General features: G+C 40.0%; 1 protein-coding gene across 1 annotated transcript in view; it reads left to right on the top strand.

Annotated features, from left to right (window-relative positions):
* Positions 1 to 16786, top strand: part of LOC117512238 (glutathione S-transferase Mu 1-like) — a 32638-nt gene extending 15852 nt beyond the window's left edge. The window contains exons 5-8 of the mRNA XM_034172234.1: positions 4509 to 4606; positions 15300 to 15386; positions 15490 to 15600; positions 16487 to 16786. Of these exons, the coding sequence (XP_034028125.1) occupies positions 4509 to 4606; positions 15300 to 15386; positions 15490 to 15600; positions 16487 to 16576 (386 nt within the window). The 3' untranslated portion in view covers positions 16577 to 16786. The remainder of the gene's footprint in view (positions 1 to 4508; positions 4607 to 15299; positions 15387 to 15489; positions 15601 to 16486) is intronic.
* The last annotated feature ends 1398 nt before the right edge of the window (positions 16787 to 18184 follow it).

Here is an 18184-nt window from a genome sequence, read left to right as displayed (position 1 = left end):
CGGCAGTAATGACACCCGGTTACGCCAATCGGAGGTCACTAAAATTAACATTAAATCGGTGTGTAACTTTGCAAAAACAATGTTGGACTCTGTAGTTTTCTCTGGGCCCCTCCCCAATCAGACCGGGAGTGACATGTTTAGCCGCATGTTCTCCTTGAATTGCTGGCTGTCTGAGTGGTGTCCAAAAAATGAGGTGGGCTTCATAGATAATTGGCAAAGCTTCTGGGGAAAACCTGGTCTTGTTAGGAGAGACGGCATCCATCCCACTTTGGATGGAGCAGCTCTCTTTTCTAGAAATCTGGCCAATTTTCTTAAATCCTCCAAACCGTGACTATCCAGGGTTGGGACCAGGAAGCAGAGTTGTAGTCTTACACACCTCTCTGCAGCTTCTCTCCCCCTGCCATCCCCTCATTACCCCATCCCCGTAGAGACGGTGCCTGCTCCCAGACCACCAATAACCAGCAAAAATCTATTTAAGCATAAAAATTCAAAAAGAAAAAATAATATAGCACCTTCAACTGCACCACAGACTAAAACAGTTAAATGTGGTCTATTAAACATTAGGTCTCTCTCTTCTAAGTCCCTGTTGGTAAATGATATAATAATTGATCAACATATTGATTTATTCTGCCTAACAGAAACCTGGTTACAGCAGGATGAATATGTTAGTTTAAATGAGTCAACACCCCCGAGTCACACTAACTGTCAGAATGCTCGTAGCACAGGCCGGGGCGGAGGATTGGCAGCAATCTTCCATTCCAGCTTATTAATTAATCAAAAACCCAGACAGAGCTTTAATTCATTTGAAAGCTTGTCTCTTAGTCTTGTCCATCCAAATTGGAAGTCCCAAAAAACAGTTTTATTTGTTATTATCTATCGTCCACCTGGTCGTTACTGTGAGTTTCTCTGTGAATTTTCAGACCTTTTGTCTGACTTAGTGCTTAGCTCAGATAAGATAATTATAGTGGGCGATTTTAACATCCACACAGATGCTGAGAATGACAGCCTCAACACTGCATTTAATCTATTATTAGACTCTATTGGCTTTGCTCAAAAAGTAAATGAGTCCACCCACCACTTTAATCATATCTTAGATCTTGTTCTGACTTATGGTATGGAAATAGAAGACTTAACAGTATTCCCTGAAAACTCCCTTCTGTCTGATCATTTCTTAATAACATTTACATTTACTCTGATGGACTACCCAGCAGTGGGGAATAAGTTTCATTACACTAGAAGTCTTTCAGAAAGCGCTGTAACTAGGTTTAAGGATATGATTCCTTCTTTATGTTCTCTAATGCCATATACCAACACAGTGCAGAGTAGCTACCTAAACTCTGTAAGGGAGATAGAGTATCTCGTCAATAGTTTTACATCCTCATTAAAGACAACTTTGGATGCTGTAGCTCCTCTGAAAAAGAGAGCTTTAAATCAGAAGTGTCTGACTCAGTGGTATAACTCACAAACTCGTAGCTTAAAGCAGATAACCCGTAAGTTGGAGAGGAAATGGCGTCTCACTAATTTAGAAGATCTTCACTTAGCCTGGAAAAAGAGTCTGTTGCTCTATAAAAAAAGCCCTCCGTAAAGCTAGGACATCTTTCTACTCATCACTAATTGAAGAAAATAAGAACAACCCCAGGTTTCTTTTCAGCACTGTAGCCAGGCTGACAGAGTCAGAGCTCTATTGAGCTGAGTATTCCATTAACTTTAACTAGTAATGACTTCATGACTTTCTTTGCTAACAAAATTTTAACTATTAGAGAAAAAATTACTCATAACCATCCCAAAGACGTATCGTTATCTTTGGCTGCTTTCAGTGATGCCGGTATTTGGTTAGACTCTTTCTCTCCGATTGTTCTGTCTGAGTTATTTTCATTAGTTACTTCATCCAAACCATCAACATGTTTATTAGACCCCATTCCTACCAGGCTGCTCAAGGAAGGCCTTCCATTATTTAATGCTTCGATCTTAAATATGATCAATCTATCTTTATTAGGTGGCTATGTACCACAGGCTTTTAAGGTGGCAGTAATTAAACCATTACTTAAAAAGCCATCACTTGACCCAGCTATCTTAGCTAATTATAGGCCAATCTCCAACCTTCCTTTTCTCTCAAAAATTCTTGAAAGGGTAGTTGTAAAACAGCTAACTGATCATCTGCAGAGGAATGGTCTATTTGAAGAGTTTCAGTCAGGTTTTAGAATTCATCATAGTACAGAAACAGCATTAGTGAAGGTTACAAATGATCTTCTTATGGCCTCGGACAGTGGACTCATCTCTGTGCTTGTTCTGTTAGACCTCAGTGCTGCTTTTGATACTGTTGACCATAAAATTTTATTACAGAGATTAGAGCATGCCATAGGTATTAAAGGCACTGCGCTGCGGTGGTTTGAATCATATTTGTCTAATAGATTACAATTTGTTCATGTAAATGGGGAATCTTCTTCACAGACTAAAGTTAATTATGGAGTTCCACAAGGTTCTGTGCTAGGACCAATTTTATTCACTTTATACATGCTTCCCTTAGGCAGTATTATTAGACGGTATTGCTTAAATTTTCATTGTTACGCAGATGATACCCAGCTTTATCTATCCATGAAGCCAGAGGACACACACCAATTAGCTAAACTGCAGGATTGTCTTACAGACATAAAGACATGGATGACCTCTAATTTCCTGCTTTTAAACTCAGATAAAACTGAAGTTATTGTACTTGGCCCCACAAATCTTAGAAACATGGTGTCTAACCAGATCCTTACTCTGGAGGGCATTACCCTGACCTCTAGTAATACTGTGAGAAATCTTGGAGTCATTTTTGATCAGGATATGTCATTCAAAGCGCATATTAAACAAATATGTAGGACTGCTTTTTTGCATTTACGCAATATCTCTAAAATCAGAAAGGTCTTGTCTCAGTGATGCTGAAAAACTAATTCATGCATTTATTTCCTCTAGGCTGGACTATTGTAATTCATTATTATCAGGTTGTCCTAAAAGTTCCCTAAAAAGCCTTCAGTTAATTCAAAATGCTGCAGCTAGAGTACTGACGGGGACTAGAAGGAGAGAGCATATCTCACCCATATTGGCCTCTCTTCATTGGCTTCCTGTTAATTCTAGAATAGAATTTAAAATTCTTCTTCTTACTTATAAGGTTTTGAATAATCAGGTCCCATCTTATCTTAGGGACCTCGTAGTACCATATCACCCCAATAGAGCGCTTCGCTCTCAGACTGCAGGCTTACTTGTAGTTCCTAGGGTTTGTAAGAGTAGAATGGGAGGCAGAGCCTTCAGCTTTCAGGCTCCTCTCCTGTGGAACCAGCTCCCAATTCAGATCAGGGAGACAGACACCCTCTCTACTTTTAAGATTAGGCTTAAAACTTTCCTTTTTGCTAAAGCTTATAGTTAGGGCTGGATCAGGTGACCCTGAACCATCCCTTAGTTATGCTGCTATAGACGTAGACTGCTGGGGGGTTCCCATGATGCACTGTTTTTCTCTTTTTGCTCTGTATGCACCACTCTGCATTTAATCAGTGATCGATCTCTGCTCCCCTCCACAGCATGTCTTTTTCCCGGTTCTCTCCCTCAGCCCCAACCAGTCCCAGCAGAAGACTGCCCCTCCCTGAGCCTGGTTCTGCTGGAGGTTTCTTCCTGTTAACAGGGAGTTTTTCCTTCCCACTGTAGCCAAGTGCTTGCTCACAGGGGGTCGTTTTGACCGTTGAGGTTTTACATAATTATTGTATGGCCTTGCCTTACAATATAAAGTGCCTTGGGGCAACTGTTTGTTGTGATTTGGCGCTATATAAAAAGATTGATTGATTGTGGGCTTTTTTATTATTAATTTAAGATCTGACACAGGATACCCCCCCCCCTTTCCAGGGTCATTCGGTGGGCCTGTTTGGGTGAAAAGTCCAGAGCCTTTTTTTTTTTTTCTCTCTCCCCAGTCTGTCTCTGCCTCCCCCCACCCATGAGGCATGAGTACACAATATCTGTCTCTGTTAAGTCCCTTGAAAGATGATCTGTCTTCAAAAGAGGCACTGGGGCCCCATAAAACTTTTTTTTTTTCCTTCCCCGTTTTAAAACTTTGTATCATATGTGATGCACAAACAGATGGCGGACAGGGTATATTACCTGACTATATAATCTGAGAAGTTGCTTTGTTTTTGTGTTCTTCTTGGACGTGAAAATTTTAAGCATTACACATGGTGTTATACAACATGGAATTTCTCTCAACACCCTCAGTGTCCCTCCCATATGTGTGTTCTTTGGTTTCTGTGAAATGTTTCTGCCTTGATTACTGTATTATATTGATAAGGTGCATCATATCATCATGTAGTGAGTGGCCATCTTAGTTGTTAACCTTGTGTTGAACCCCAAGGTTTCAAATATCTGCAAAGAATTTGAATTGGCTTGCTTTACTTTTTCAAAAATGTCTTAAAATATTTCATTGCATTTATCTGTTTTCTGATCTCATAACATGCTGTATGTTACAAAATCTGATGTGTCAACAGGTGGGGAGAGTGAAGACGAGCACATACGTGTGGACATCGTAGAAAACCAGGCTATGGACTTCAGAAATGGCTTCGTCATGATGTGTTACACTGGCGCGGTAATGAGTTCAGCAAGACTCCTGTACAGTAAACTTGTACCTCATCTTTCTAGTAACGGCCATGTTTAATGGTTTATGGTTGTCACAATGGGAAGAAACCATGTGACGATGTGCACAAGTAAAATAATTCCAGTTCAGTGGCTTCAAGGGGAGATAACTGGGCTTGTGGTTTTGAGGATTTTTATTTTTCCTTCCGTCTCCTGGGAGTGAAGTGCATTATCTAATCCAGGAGTCGTCTCACAAAATCATAGTTTTTTGAAGTAACATCTCTGTTATTCTCCTCGCTGCCGTCAGTGAGTCGCAGCTTCTGTCCCTCTCTCCTGTTGCGGGGTCGGCCTGCTCTGTCTGAGCGTAAGGGGCGCTTAGAGTGGACAGCATACAACAGCAAACTAGCCTGTATCACTCCATCCAGAAAGACTGGAAGAATAAGTAGAAGTGGTAAACTTTTTCTCTTTTCTTCCAAACTAGGAGCCTTAACGCCAAACTGTACAGATCCACATTTGTGTTGACTGCACTGCGTTGCATGTTTAAGATGTCACTGACTTATTACAGTACTTATTAATTGATGTTTTTATGAATTAGTGTAGGATTTCACAGATGGGATATTTGATTTTTATTCTGTACAGATTGAGGCTTTATTAATGTCCCCTAATTTGCGCAAAAATCAATAACTTAAAATTGACAAAATATTGAAAGGTCTAGTGTGACACGTCACATGACTAACAAAAAAAAAAACCCGGCTGTAGAGTAAATTCATCGAATGCAAATGACTAGCAGTAATTCAATTCAAAAACATTTAATGAAAAGCTACATTTACACTCTGTGCTAAAGTGCCTGACATATGTCTGTGCTGCTCACAGATAAAAGTATGTAAACTTTTGAACACAGCAGCTAATGCCATATCCGTCCAATATTGTGTAGCATTTGAAATATAACGCGTCTATTCCACAGGTTGCTGTTCTCTTGCGATTGCCCATGATCCAAAATAGGATGAAACTACTCATTCCAGCTTGCCTCCTCACAGGCTGACTTGTAAACTGCAGACCTGGCAACCCACCTGAAAACATAAATGAGCTGTCCTCAGCCAGAATCACAACAAATACTGCTTCTGCTTCAAATTTTAGACCCAGATGGAGCACGATCAAACAAATTTCAAGCTGTATTCGCTCACAATACGCATTTAAAGATGTCTAAACATAGTTGAAGCTGTTAAGACTACAAAACATCTGGAAGTTGCCACACACGAGTGAAGATTTGGCAACTCTGGATGAAAGTTTTGACCAGCTTGCCTTGTTTTTTGTTTTTTTTACACCAACTTCAAAGCTAGTGCCGATGATGCTGGTAACTACTATGTATACCATGTTTGTTCAAAATTGACAAAAATGGCTCAAGAAATTACTGTGATACTTGAAAACGCACTGTAATTTGCTATTAGGGGATAAAACAGGAAGGAATGGCGCTCTGGGGAACAGAATAGAAACTGTCATTGCACATGTATACATAAAACAAAACTTGTCCTCTGGATTTAACCTATCCTAATTACAGTTAGACACAATCTAGCCACTAGGAGCAGTGGGGCAGCCACAGTCCAGCGCCCGGAGACCAACTCCAGATGTACAACCCCTGGCAAAAATTACGGAATCACCGGCCTCGGAGGATGTTCATTCAGCTGTTTAATTTTGTCAAACAAAAGCAGATCACAGACATGACACAAAACTAAAGTCATTTCAAATGGCAGCTTTCTGGCTTTAAGAAACACTATAAGAAATCAGGAAAAAAAATTGTGGCAGTCAGTAACGATTACTTTTTTAGACCAAGCAGAGGGGGAAAAAATATGGAATCACTCAGTTCTGAGGAAAAAATTATGGAATCATGAAAAAACAAAAGAACGCTCCAACACATCACTAGTATTTTGTTGCACCACCTCTGGCTTTTATAACAGCTTGCAGTCTCTGAGGCATGGACTTAATGAGTGACACACAGTACTCTTCATCAGTCTGGCTCCAACTTTCTCTGATTGCTGTTGCCGGATCAGCTTTGCAGGTTGGAGCCTTGTCATGGACCATTTTCTTCAACTTCCACCAAAGATTTTCAATTGGATTAAGATCCGGACTATTTGCAGGCCATGACATTGACCCTATGTGTCTTTTTGCAAGGAATGTTTTCAGTTTTTGCTCTATGGCAAGATGCATTATCATCTTGAAAAATGATTTCATCATCCCCAAACATCCTTTCAATTGATGGGATAAGAAAAGTGTCCAAAATATCAACATAAACTTGTGCATTTATTGATGATGTAGTGACAGCCATCTCCCCAGTGCCTTTACCTGACATGCAGCCCCATATCATCAATGACTGTGGAAATTTACATGTTCTCTTCAGGCAGTCATCTTTATAAATCTCATTGGAACGGCACCAAACAAAAGTTCCAGCATCATCACCTTGCCCAATGCAGATTCGAGATTCATCACTAAATATGACTTTCATCCGTTTCCATTTCCCTTAGCCCATTGTAACCTTGTTTTTTTTCTGTTTAGGTGTTCATGATGGCTTTCATTTAGCTTTTCTGTATGTAAATCCCATTTCCTTTAGGCGGTTTCTTACAGTTCAGTCACAGACGTTGACTCCAGTTTCCTCCCATTCGTTCCTCATTTGTTTTGTTGTGCAGTTTCGATTTTTGAGACATTGCTTTAAGTTTTCTGTCTTGACGCTTTGATGTCTTCCTTGGTCTACCAGTATGTTTGTCTTTAACAACCTTCCCATGTTTGTATGTGGTCCAGAGTTTAGACAGCTGACTGAACAACCAACATCTTTTGCAACATTGTGTGATGATTTACCCTCTAAGAGTTTGATAATCCTCTCTTTTGTTTCAATTGACATCTCTCATGTTGGAGCCATGATTCATGTCAGTCCACTTGGTGCAACAGCTCTCCAAGGTGTGATCACTCCTTTTTAGATGCAGACTATCGAGCAGATCTGATTTGATGCAGGTGTTAGTTTTGGGGATGAAAATTTACAGGGTAATTCCATAATTTATTCCTCAGAATTGAGTGAGTCCATATTTTTTTTTTTCTTTTTTTTCCCCCTCTGCTTGGTCTAAAAAAGTAACCGTTACTGACTGCCACAATTTTTTTTTTTTGATTTCTTATAGTGTTTCTTAAAGCCAGAAAGTTGCCATTTGAAATGACTTTAGTTTTGTGTCATGTCTGTGATCTTTTTTTTTTCTACAAAATTAAACAACTGAATGAACATCCTCCGAGGCCGGTGATTCCGTAATTACAACCCCTGGCAAAAATTATGGAATCACAGGCCTCGGAGGATGTTCATTCAGTTGTTTAATTTTGTAGAAAAAAAAGCAGATCAGACATGACACAAAACTAAAGTAATTTCAAATGGCAACTTTCTGGCTTTAAAAAAACACTATAAGAAATCAAGAAAAAAAATTGTGGCAGTCAGTAACGGTTACTTTTTTAGACCAAGCAGAAGGAACAAAATATGAACTCACTCAATTCTGAGGAATAAATTATGGAATCACCCTGTAAATTTACATCCCCAAAACTAACACCTGCATCAAATCAGATCTGCTCGTTAGTCTGCATCTAAAAAGGAGTGATCACACCTTGGAGAGCTGTTGCACCAAGTGGACTGACATGAATCATGGCTCCAACACGAGAGATGTCAATTGAAACAAAGGAGAGGATTATCAAACTCTTAAGAGGGTAAATCATCACGCAATGTTGCAAAAGATGTTGGTTGTTCAGTCAGCTGTGTCTAAACTCTGGACCAAATGCAAACATGGGAAGGTTGTTAAAGGCAAACATACTGGTAGACCAAGGAAGACGTCAAAGCGTCAAGACAGAAAACTTAAAGCAATATTTCTCAAAAATCGAAAATGCACAACAAAACAAATGAGGAACGAATGGGAGGAAACTGGAGTCAAGGTCTGTGACCGAACTGTAAGAAACTGCCTAAAGGAAATGGGATTTACATACAGAAAAGCTAAACGAAAGCCATCATTAACACCTAAACAGAAAAAAAACAAGGTTACAATGGGCTAAGGAAAAGCAATCGTGGACTGTGGATGACTGGATGAAAGTCATATTCAGTGATGAATCTCGAATCTGCATTGGGAAAGGTGATGATGCTGGAACTTTTGTTTGGTGCCGTTCCAATGAGATTTATCAAGATGACTGCCTGAAGAGAACATGTAAATTTCCACAGTCATTGATGATATGGGGCTGCATGTCAGGTAAAGGCACTGGGGAGATGGCTGTCATTACATCATCAATAAATGCACAAGTTTATGTTGATATTTTGGACACTTATCCCATCAATTGAAAGGATGTTTGGGGATGATATCATTTTTCAAGATGATAATGCATCTTGCCATAGAGCAAAAACTGTGAAAACATTCCTTGCAAAAAGACACAGGGTCAATGTCATGGCCTGCAAATAGTCCGGATCTTAATCCAATTGAAAATCTTTGGAAGTTCAAGAAAATGGTCCATGACAAGGCTCCAACCTGCAAAGCTGATCTGGCAATAGCAATCAGAGAAAGTTGGAGCCAGATTGATGAACAGTACTGTTTGTCACTCGTTAAGTCCATGCCTAAGAGACTGCAAGCTGTTATAAAAGCCAGAGGTGGTGCAACAAAATACTAGTGATGTGTTGGAGTGTTCTTTTGTTTTTCATGATTCCATAATTTATTCCTCAGAATTGAGTGAGTCCATTTTTTTTTTTTTTCCCTCTGCTTGGTCTAAAAAAGTAAACGTTACTGACTGCCACAATTTTTTTCCTGATTTCTTAGTGTTTCTTAAAGCCAGAAAGTTGCCATTTGAAATGATTTTAGTTTAGTGTCATGTCTGTGATCTTTTTTCTACAAAATTAAACAACTGAATGAACATCCTCCGAGGCCGGTGATTCCATAATTTTTGCCAGGGGTTGTATTGTCAGGGGCAGAGAAGGAGCAGACCCTAAATAAGCATGTTTTTGATTAGCTCCATAACACAAAATAATGAAGTGAAATATGACGTTTGCATGACATTTAACTTTAAATTGACTCTCGTTGTGGCTCTTACCATAGATTAAAATATGGAATGCTATATGAGCATAAAATAGAAAATGCAACACCGTTTCACTTGGCCAACTCATGCAGTCGCACCAATATGCTGCCCTGGTGACAAACTACAACATAAAATGTGGCCTTTTGATCCTGAAAGTTGCCCAAAGTCAGCTACGTTCAATGTCCTGTAAGTTCATTATCCTGAGATCACACCCTGTAAATGTAATGTTGTGACAACAGAATGGATGTAACAGGCCTGGTATTTTTTCACACTAAGCTGGATTTCCAGCTTTTGTATCTGGATATATGTGGCGGAGGCGACAGGTTGCCGTGTAATCCCTATGGAAGGACGCGTTGTGGATATGTAGTGATGTGGAGATGTCTGTCTCAAGTTTATACTTGATGTGGACCTGTCCTGTCCCTCGCAATCAGCCTGTGAGCAGGACTTATGTCCCTTTTGTCTTTTATTTAACACAATTATGACAGAGTTTGAGGGGGGGAAGCGAGGAAGTGCAGCAGCCGGTGTTTTCTCCCCCCCCCCCCGTGCATGCGCGCGAACAAAATGTCCGTGAAGATAATTTTAATTACAGATGTATAATAAAACAAATGGTGACTGGCTTATGACAGAGTTTGAGGGGATGGTCCGCGAATGATGTTTAGCGCCGGGAAATATACCAGTTCTTTGTTTAACACAATTTTTCATTGGTCTAGCTCAATGTGATAACCAATCATTGAACGTGTTTTAATGTGGCTCGATCTATATCAGGACAAAAATCTTTTCTTAGCATTTTGCAGGCGCCTGTTAGAGAAAGTGATCAAATTGAAGAAAGATTTAGTGGATATGATTTTGACCAATGCAGCCGATTGCTGTAAGTAGTATTTTGTTTATCTATGTAGTTTGAAGAGGTCTTAGTGAAAGGATTAAGCATCCATGACGAGTCTTCGATAAATTTCAAAATTCAAATTGCTTACGAATTTTGGCATTTCGAAAACAAAATGCTTAGCTCATGTTTTAAGTTAATAACCATTCATTTATTGAAATTTCTCACATATTTGAAAGTCGGAGTGGATGCGAACCCAACCCTTCTCATTTTCTGCCTTGCTTTTCTTTCCACACTGATGTTCGCTTAGACTGGTCTGTTGAATAAACTATAAAATAATTGCCAAAACACCTCCGTTGGAAGCATTACAGGACAAGTTTGAACATGCCCAGCTGTTAAACAATTTCTCGGAAACTCACTCGACTGAAAGCCATCGAAAACCGCCTGAATCTTACGAATGATTATCAACACGGAGGTGTTTTTCTGTGGCGCCGCGCCATGAGCGGCTGGGTGCCGATGCGCGAATCCGTCTGCACGTCTTTCATTACAAAATCTCCTTTAACAGTGGAATGTCCGGATAAACTGCTCATCCCGACCTCTTCTGAAACTTCTCTGTTCTCTCATGACGTCCTGGGTCAACAGAGGCTTAAATTTGGAAGTTTTCAGCTTGAAACAGGCTGACGACGGCAGCTCGGGGTGCGGTGCGCCGTCCGGCTCCGTGGGCAGTCCTTAAAGCGACAGTAACGCTCCATAATCTCTCATCAGCCGTTAAAATTTTCACCAAAAACCGTCTGAATTTCTCGAATGGTGTCCACTTGGATGTGCCTTACAGTTCCTGAAAAAAGTTTGATCAAGCAAAGCGCCAGTCTCTCAGGAAGAAGTCAAAGGAATTCCGACGAGGGGGGTGGACCAGTGCTCACTCAAAGCCTGCCCACAGGCGAATGACGCAACGGACAGGCGTGAAAAAACTCATGCATGCGCACGAGGGTTCAAGCTTGTCTGACATAATCACATGTGATTCAAATCCATATAGTTTTTAAAAAAAAGTCGTTTTTTCTAATAGACCTCGTATATAGCTATCTCAAGGCAAAAATACAAATCTGCATTTATTTATAGTAGCCTCTATTTTTATTGTGACAACTTTTATTTATTACCTAGATGCCTTAACTTGCCTGTCAACATTAACTCCTTTTTGGCCTTTTGAATAAGTCTCTGAATATTTTCAAAGAAAAACTTTCACCATTGCTACACAACCACTTATATAATATATTAAATATGCCTCTCTACATTATGCAGGAAGAGTGCCGAAGTGAGTATGAAGCACAGTTTGTAAATTTTACTTAAAAATAAACCTAAGCACTGGCAGTCTGCTGCATCATCTCTGCCACAACCAGCTGAACTATATTGGCCACCTTCACACCAAATAAGGAATTGGGAAAACTAGTGCGTTGTTTCTCAAAACTGATTCACATCATTGTCGTGAGGTGTTATACAGCTTTTTAATACTTTTTGTTTCTTAATGTTTAGTATTTTCACCTTTTTCTTTGTCTTTACCCTATCACAAATGTACATCACACCCTACAGGTATGTTTAAGATTACTGACCACAAGAGCTTTCAAAATGTACAAATTTCACAAAAAAAATAGGTATTGCTTTGTATCTAACTTTAGTTATGCAGAAAAGTAAAATTCTGTTCTGATGAATCATCAGTTTTATTTCATGCATAATTGTAGTAAAATTTAGGCACAAAGTAATACTGAAATATTTTTACTTGTTAAAAGTTTGTGTGTGTATGCAAAAAAAAAAAAAAAAAAAAAAAAAAGTCTTCAAAAAGTTGACCTTTACTCTAAACATGTTTGGGGTGGGGGATGCGTTCTGTACTCCTTCATCTCTGGCTAAACTCCTGGCCTGCCCTGCACTGAGTAAAAAGAATGAAGAATTTTTGTATTTTGTATGTTCAAAAGGGCTATCTAATTGATAGGTAAGGTTTTAGCCATGCTTTTATCTTGTGCTGTCAAAGCTTTATCTATTTTAAACAGTGGTGGGCACAGATAACCAAAAAATTAACTTTGATAACAGATAATCGGATAACTGAAAAGTTATCTATGATAAACCACCCAAAAATGTATCGAAGTTAACAGATAACTGATAATTTCCAGTATTGTTTCCGGTACACTTGCAACTACTAACAAGCTGATTTTGAGTTTTAACGCCACGATCGCTTCTGGAAGCATCAAAGGTGGCGACAGACCCAAACAATGAGTTAGCACTTCTGTCTTTGAGCATCCTGCCACCTGCTGGAAGCTCCAGTTTAGTACATGGCTTCCAGCATAAATGCAGCTGAAAGCTGAGCTGCCATCAGGCAGAGGTCTTGGAAAATAAGCAATGTTGACTTATGGTTTGGTGTAAATAAAATGAATACTGATAGAATAACTCCATTAATGTCAATTCTGTCATTTGTGTAAAGTTAAGATAACATATCTTTAAATGTTGAATAATGCACTAATTCTGAAGTTTTGTAACAGACAGATGGCATTCTGGGTAAAATGTGCCTCCGCTAACACTGATTGGTTGACTCATTCATTCTGTGTAAACCAACACGTTTGTGAGGTGTTGATGTTTACAGATAAATGAGCTTTTGTAAAATATGCCATTTTTTAATTTGTGTAAAAAAAAAAAAAGGCATTAAAAAAAAAGCCAAGTTATAACTGGATAACCGTCTGATATAACTGGTGTCAAAATAAATATAACACTGCCATGATCTACTGGTGCCAGTGTGAGTTTTGGCCCTTTTTCAGCTGATTTTTCATTAGGGCGAGAATTTTTTGGATCGCACAGAGGTTCAAGTTAATCGTGCATCCTGCATCGTCTAGTATACATGGAGTAATGAGCTGCGTTTAATATTTCACGACTACCTCCTGATCGCCGATCGTATGTTCAGATGAAAATCAAACCTGTTTGATATTCTGGTCGGCCGTCCTGAGGGTATCCCACTGCTGAAGCGCTACAAGTGTCCAACCTCTCGCACTGTGCCTGTGCAAACACCGCAGACCTGTCTTGTAATGTTTTTTTTGTTTTTTTAAACTTTGTCTTCCATCGAGAATTTTTGTAAATTAAGTTTGGGGGGGGGAAAGCTTCTGTTTACGTTTTGTTTCTGGAAACACGAGTCCGACATGTGGTTTTTGAACATACAATGTGTGACAACATAAATCGTGCGCTCTGAACTTTTACACTGTGCAGTTCTGTGGTACAGTTTGAGCTGGAACCGAGTACAGTGATTGAAAATATCAGCCCAGCTTCAGGGCGAATACTGCCATGAACAATACTGGCCAGTAGATGGCAGTAGAGACCTTAAACTTGCCAAAGCAAAATTCCAGATAATCTAAGATGCGTGGAATTTAATAAACGCAAACACAATAACGTCTATAAACCCAGAGAATATATTCACGAGAGTTTTAGGCACTAGAGTTTAATGCTGTTGTCCTTTCAGTAGGTGGGGTCTGGTTAGGTTAAACTCCAGCTTTTGTTGGCTTCTGGTTTATTCTTCTCTACAAGAGTCAAGACAGAAGTCAGACTACCAGAGCAAGAATTTTAGCTGAGGAAGCTTCTGTGATTTGAAGCGAAACGTCCTCACGTCAAGCAACCCAGTCCAGTCGAAGATTCAAGCTTCTCTACTATGGAAACCACCTGGACAACTGAGAGCCTACACAGAAGCTGTTGTCCGTGGATCTTGATCAGAGTGTCTCAAATGCATTTCTCATGTCGTGAACGTACTGAGATTACCCTATCCTACCCATAATGCACCTGGACACAGCATGTCCACACTAAAATGTTAAAAATTAGCGCATTACTTTAAAACTAAAACATATATCTGATTTTCACTTTATAAAACTTCAGATGTGACGTTAATTTAAATAACCGGAATTAGTTTGGTTAAAATTTGAACCATAAGTATGCCTCTGGATGACATTGCCCACGTGTCAGTATGGGGTTAAAAGAAGTGAGGGTTTTTTTGTGTGTGTGTGTGTGTGTGTGTGTGACCAGTTCTCCTTTTCCTGCAGAGGATAGAGCGGTTTCTTCTAGAAGCAACTCTTCTCTGTTTGCAGAGGGTAGAACTATACATGTGCTACAAAACATTTAACAGGCAGGTGCTCAACTGATTTAAAATTTTCTGTTTGTAGCTGTTCAGCTTTGTTTACCACGTTAACGGTCTAAAAATTATCAGACACAAATTTATCGGAAAGTTAGAGTCCAAAAACGGTTTTCAAAGTTATCTGAAAAGGTAATCGATAATGAAAACGTTATCTTTGATTATCGGAACTGTGCCCACCACTGACTTTAAATAAACTCTGCTGGTGTGCTGCTGCGGTCCGCTCCGTCCTTAATCAGATGATGCGCACAAATGTTTGTAAAATATGCTGCATCGCCACCACACTGAGACACAGCAAGACGAAATGTTTGAGAGCACTCTAAACTGCTGCACAAAACAGCGGACTAACAGCTCAGCACATCTACTGCTGATGTATTAATATAGGGGCGAGATTACCACGACACGTACAGAATGTCTCAAACCGCTCCTTCGAGAAGATCATATCCCAGTGCAGCCCCCTGGTGAAAACTACACTTCTGTTGTCGGGGAAACACTTGACTGACCAAACTATGGCACTGCTAGATTTGATGCTGTGAGATATTCTATTGCGTGTGTTGTGTAAGCTGTTGTACGTTTCACTTATTTATTTATTTTTTTCTTGTTGAAGAATTAACTTGTCATCTTAAAGCTTTGACTGTCCTAACCTGTCTCTTACCTCAGAACCAGGAAGAGTACCTAAAGTCGTTGCCAGACAAACTGAAGGCTTTCTCTGACTTCTTGGGAGACCGTAGCTGGTTTGCTGGTAAGGTACGTGACAAAATAGCATCTGTTGAGTCCTTTGTTCTCTGTAGTTTGAACTTTTAGCTTTGCTTTCAGCCTGTTGGGTTCATTCAGACCTGTTTTACGACAGCTCACCTTTGTGGACTTCATCATGTATGAGCTGTTGGATCAACACAAGATGCTTGAGCCAAAGTGTCTGGATGACTACAAGAACCTCAGCGACTTTCTGGGGCGTTTTGAGGTAATGATGCTCACCTGTGACTCATCGATTGCATATAAAATCCTGCACCTTTTTTCTGTCACTGCAGCATTGTGTAACTATGATGTGTTCATCTGTAAAGCCGTGGTCACAACCCGCCGTACTTGCACGTGCGTGCAGTCTACTTGCAAAAACGTGGGCTAAATTTGGAGATCCGTACTTTGTAAGTACTGCCTCAGTATGAATTTAGGAGCGCGCAGACACGCCGTAGAGGTTTTAGTGCATGCAGAACTTCCGCTGCGGATTCACCAGCAGTACAGATGACACACGTTGTGAGTACTGCCTCAGTACGGATTCAAGGCAGAACATTTTCATTCAATTACTATTGAATTAACCAAATCCGTATGTAGGCAGTACGGATTACGGCACTCGCCACATACTATTGAGGCCGACAGACTTGCATGCACAACACAGCTTCTCACTTGAACTTGGACTTTATTTCCAAACGTCAGCTCCAACACACGCTCCATAGCTTCAGTCTGTTAACTAGCTGTAACGTTTCGAGGCAAGTAAACACTTGTACAACTGACCGCTGCAGGCTGGACATGGTCATGCATCGCCGACGCCAAAAAACACCTGCCGCTCCGGTCCCGCTCATAAAAAAGAAAAGCGACCCCACACACACTGCTTTATTGTCAACTCTCTTTATTGTTACACTCCTAGAGACGTGCGTTGAACGTACTACCTCCCTCCTCTTGATACTGCCTCCGTACGTTTTCACAAAAACATAGTGGCCGTGGCGTCCGCAGAAAACGTACGGCGAAAAAAAACGCACGGTGGGTTGTGACCGGGGCTCAACTGTGTTACTGAGGCTGCTTCAGTGCTGTGAAACATTTTTAAAATAACTGTATTTTAACTTCTTACATAGGATTTGGAGAAGATAAAAGCCTACATGAAGTCTGAGAAATTTATCAGGACTCCTGTCAACAACAGGATGGCCAAATGGGGGAACAAATGAGACTGAGGTGCTGTTATAACATTTACACAAAAATCACCTGACAGTCAGATGTGGCCAGCAAAGGTGGTTTATTCTGCTTGTTTTGATACTGCTTTTGTGCCAATATTTTTGACATACTTCTATTGTCACAGCTTCTACTACAGTTTCATTACGTTCCGAGTCCAACTTTCACACTCAGAACTTGTGAAATAAATCACGTTTCCAACAACACAGAAATGATTTGTTTTATTTTATGGTATAACTTAATGAATTAGAATGTCAGAACAGTCAAATATCTCAAACATAAGACAATGTGATTTAACAGAGGTTGATATGTTTTAGGTATAATTTAATGATTTCAACTCTTAATTTATGAAAAGTTGGTAAATATCAAATGTAACTGGCATTTCACTTTTAAAACTGCAGAATTTCTTCTTGATTATAAAACCTTCTCATTTCTTGTGATCTACAACTAATGAAATTGGCCTATATTTAATAACAATTCTTGAATAAATGTCAACTGCTGCATTGAAGAAATTTGTCCAGGTTTAGATTTGTAGAATTGTAGGTCAGCAACACAGACTTTTGTTTTGTTTTTTTTTTTTTTGTTTTTTTTACTTCCACAAATGATATCAAAACATGGTTCAGTAAATATATTTATCTGTCAGTAAATCAAGTAACCTGATTGCCACAGTCTAAACTACTGGCTTGGGAGATGATCTGCCTGAGTGTGCAGTTTTTTGTTAATGATGTATGATTAGAACTCTGGTTACCTTGGACAATTCTAAGATTTCCTTTGCTGGAGGAACAAATATTTTAATGCAAAAAGAGTAAAGGCCCTTTCACACCAGGCCTGCTCCCAGTTGCGTCACGACGACGCAGGAATGTCTGCGTCAGGTGCACGCAGCAGGGGGCAGAGAGGAGGTGAGAATGCAGCCTGCAGGTTCTCTGCACAGAGAAGTCACAATGCAGTTTGGCTGCAGCCAGACTGTGCACTGTGATTCCTCTTCTAGTTCATATTTGTTCTTGTGCTGAGCTGCAGGTCTGAGTTCTGTTATAGTTTATCTTTCCTCCTTTGACCGAGAGATGCGTGCGCGCGAACGAACCGTCAGTGAGCAAATGTGGAGATGTCCTGTCTCTGGCAATCAGTCTGTGAGCAGGACTTTTATGGATTTTATTTAAACACATCTGAGAGAAGAAGATGCAGCTGCTTCACAGTGCCATTCTTTACCAGACCGCTCCACACAGAGGTGGAGCTGCAGCAGCAATCAGATTTTTTTTTTTTTTTTTTTTTTTTCCTTTGGTCTTTTTTGGGTGTGTAGTTTTTACTGCATTGAGTACATGGTATGAAAACAACTCTGCATGATTTATACTGCTGGAACAATGGAACACAGCAGGAATCATAAATTGGAACAAACAAAAATTAAACATGTTTGCGCCCCTCGCGCTGTTGTGGCGCTGAGCTGCATCATCTTGGCACTAGGTTGCTTCCATGTGGCGTCGTCATAACGACGCAACTGGGAGCAACCCCATTGTGAAAGGGGCTTAAACCCTTGTGGGTCCTACACTTGTGCACATCACTGATGGCTGCATCATGCAAATGTGATTTTTCTTAATATGTTGCCTGAA

This window comes from Thalassophryne amazonica, chromosome 6 (assembly GCF_902500255.1).
Source record: "Thalassophryne amazonica chromosome 6, fThaAma1.1, whole genome shotgun sequence".
NCBI lineage: Eukaryota > Metazoa > Chordata > Actinopteri > Batrachoidiformes > Batrachoididae > Thalassophryne > Thalassophryne amazonica.
Note: the sequence above shows the minus strand (reverse complement) of the source record. Positions and strands in the feature narration are given on the sequence as shown.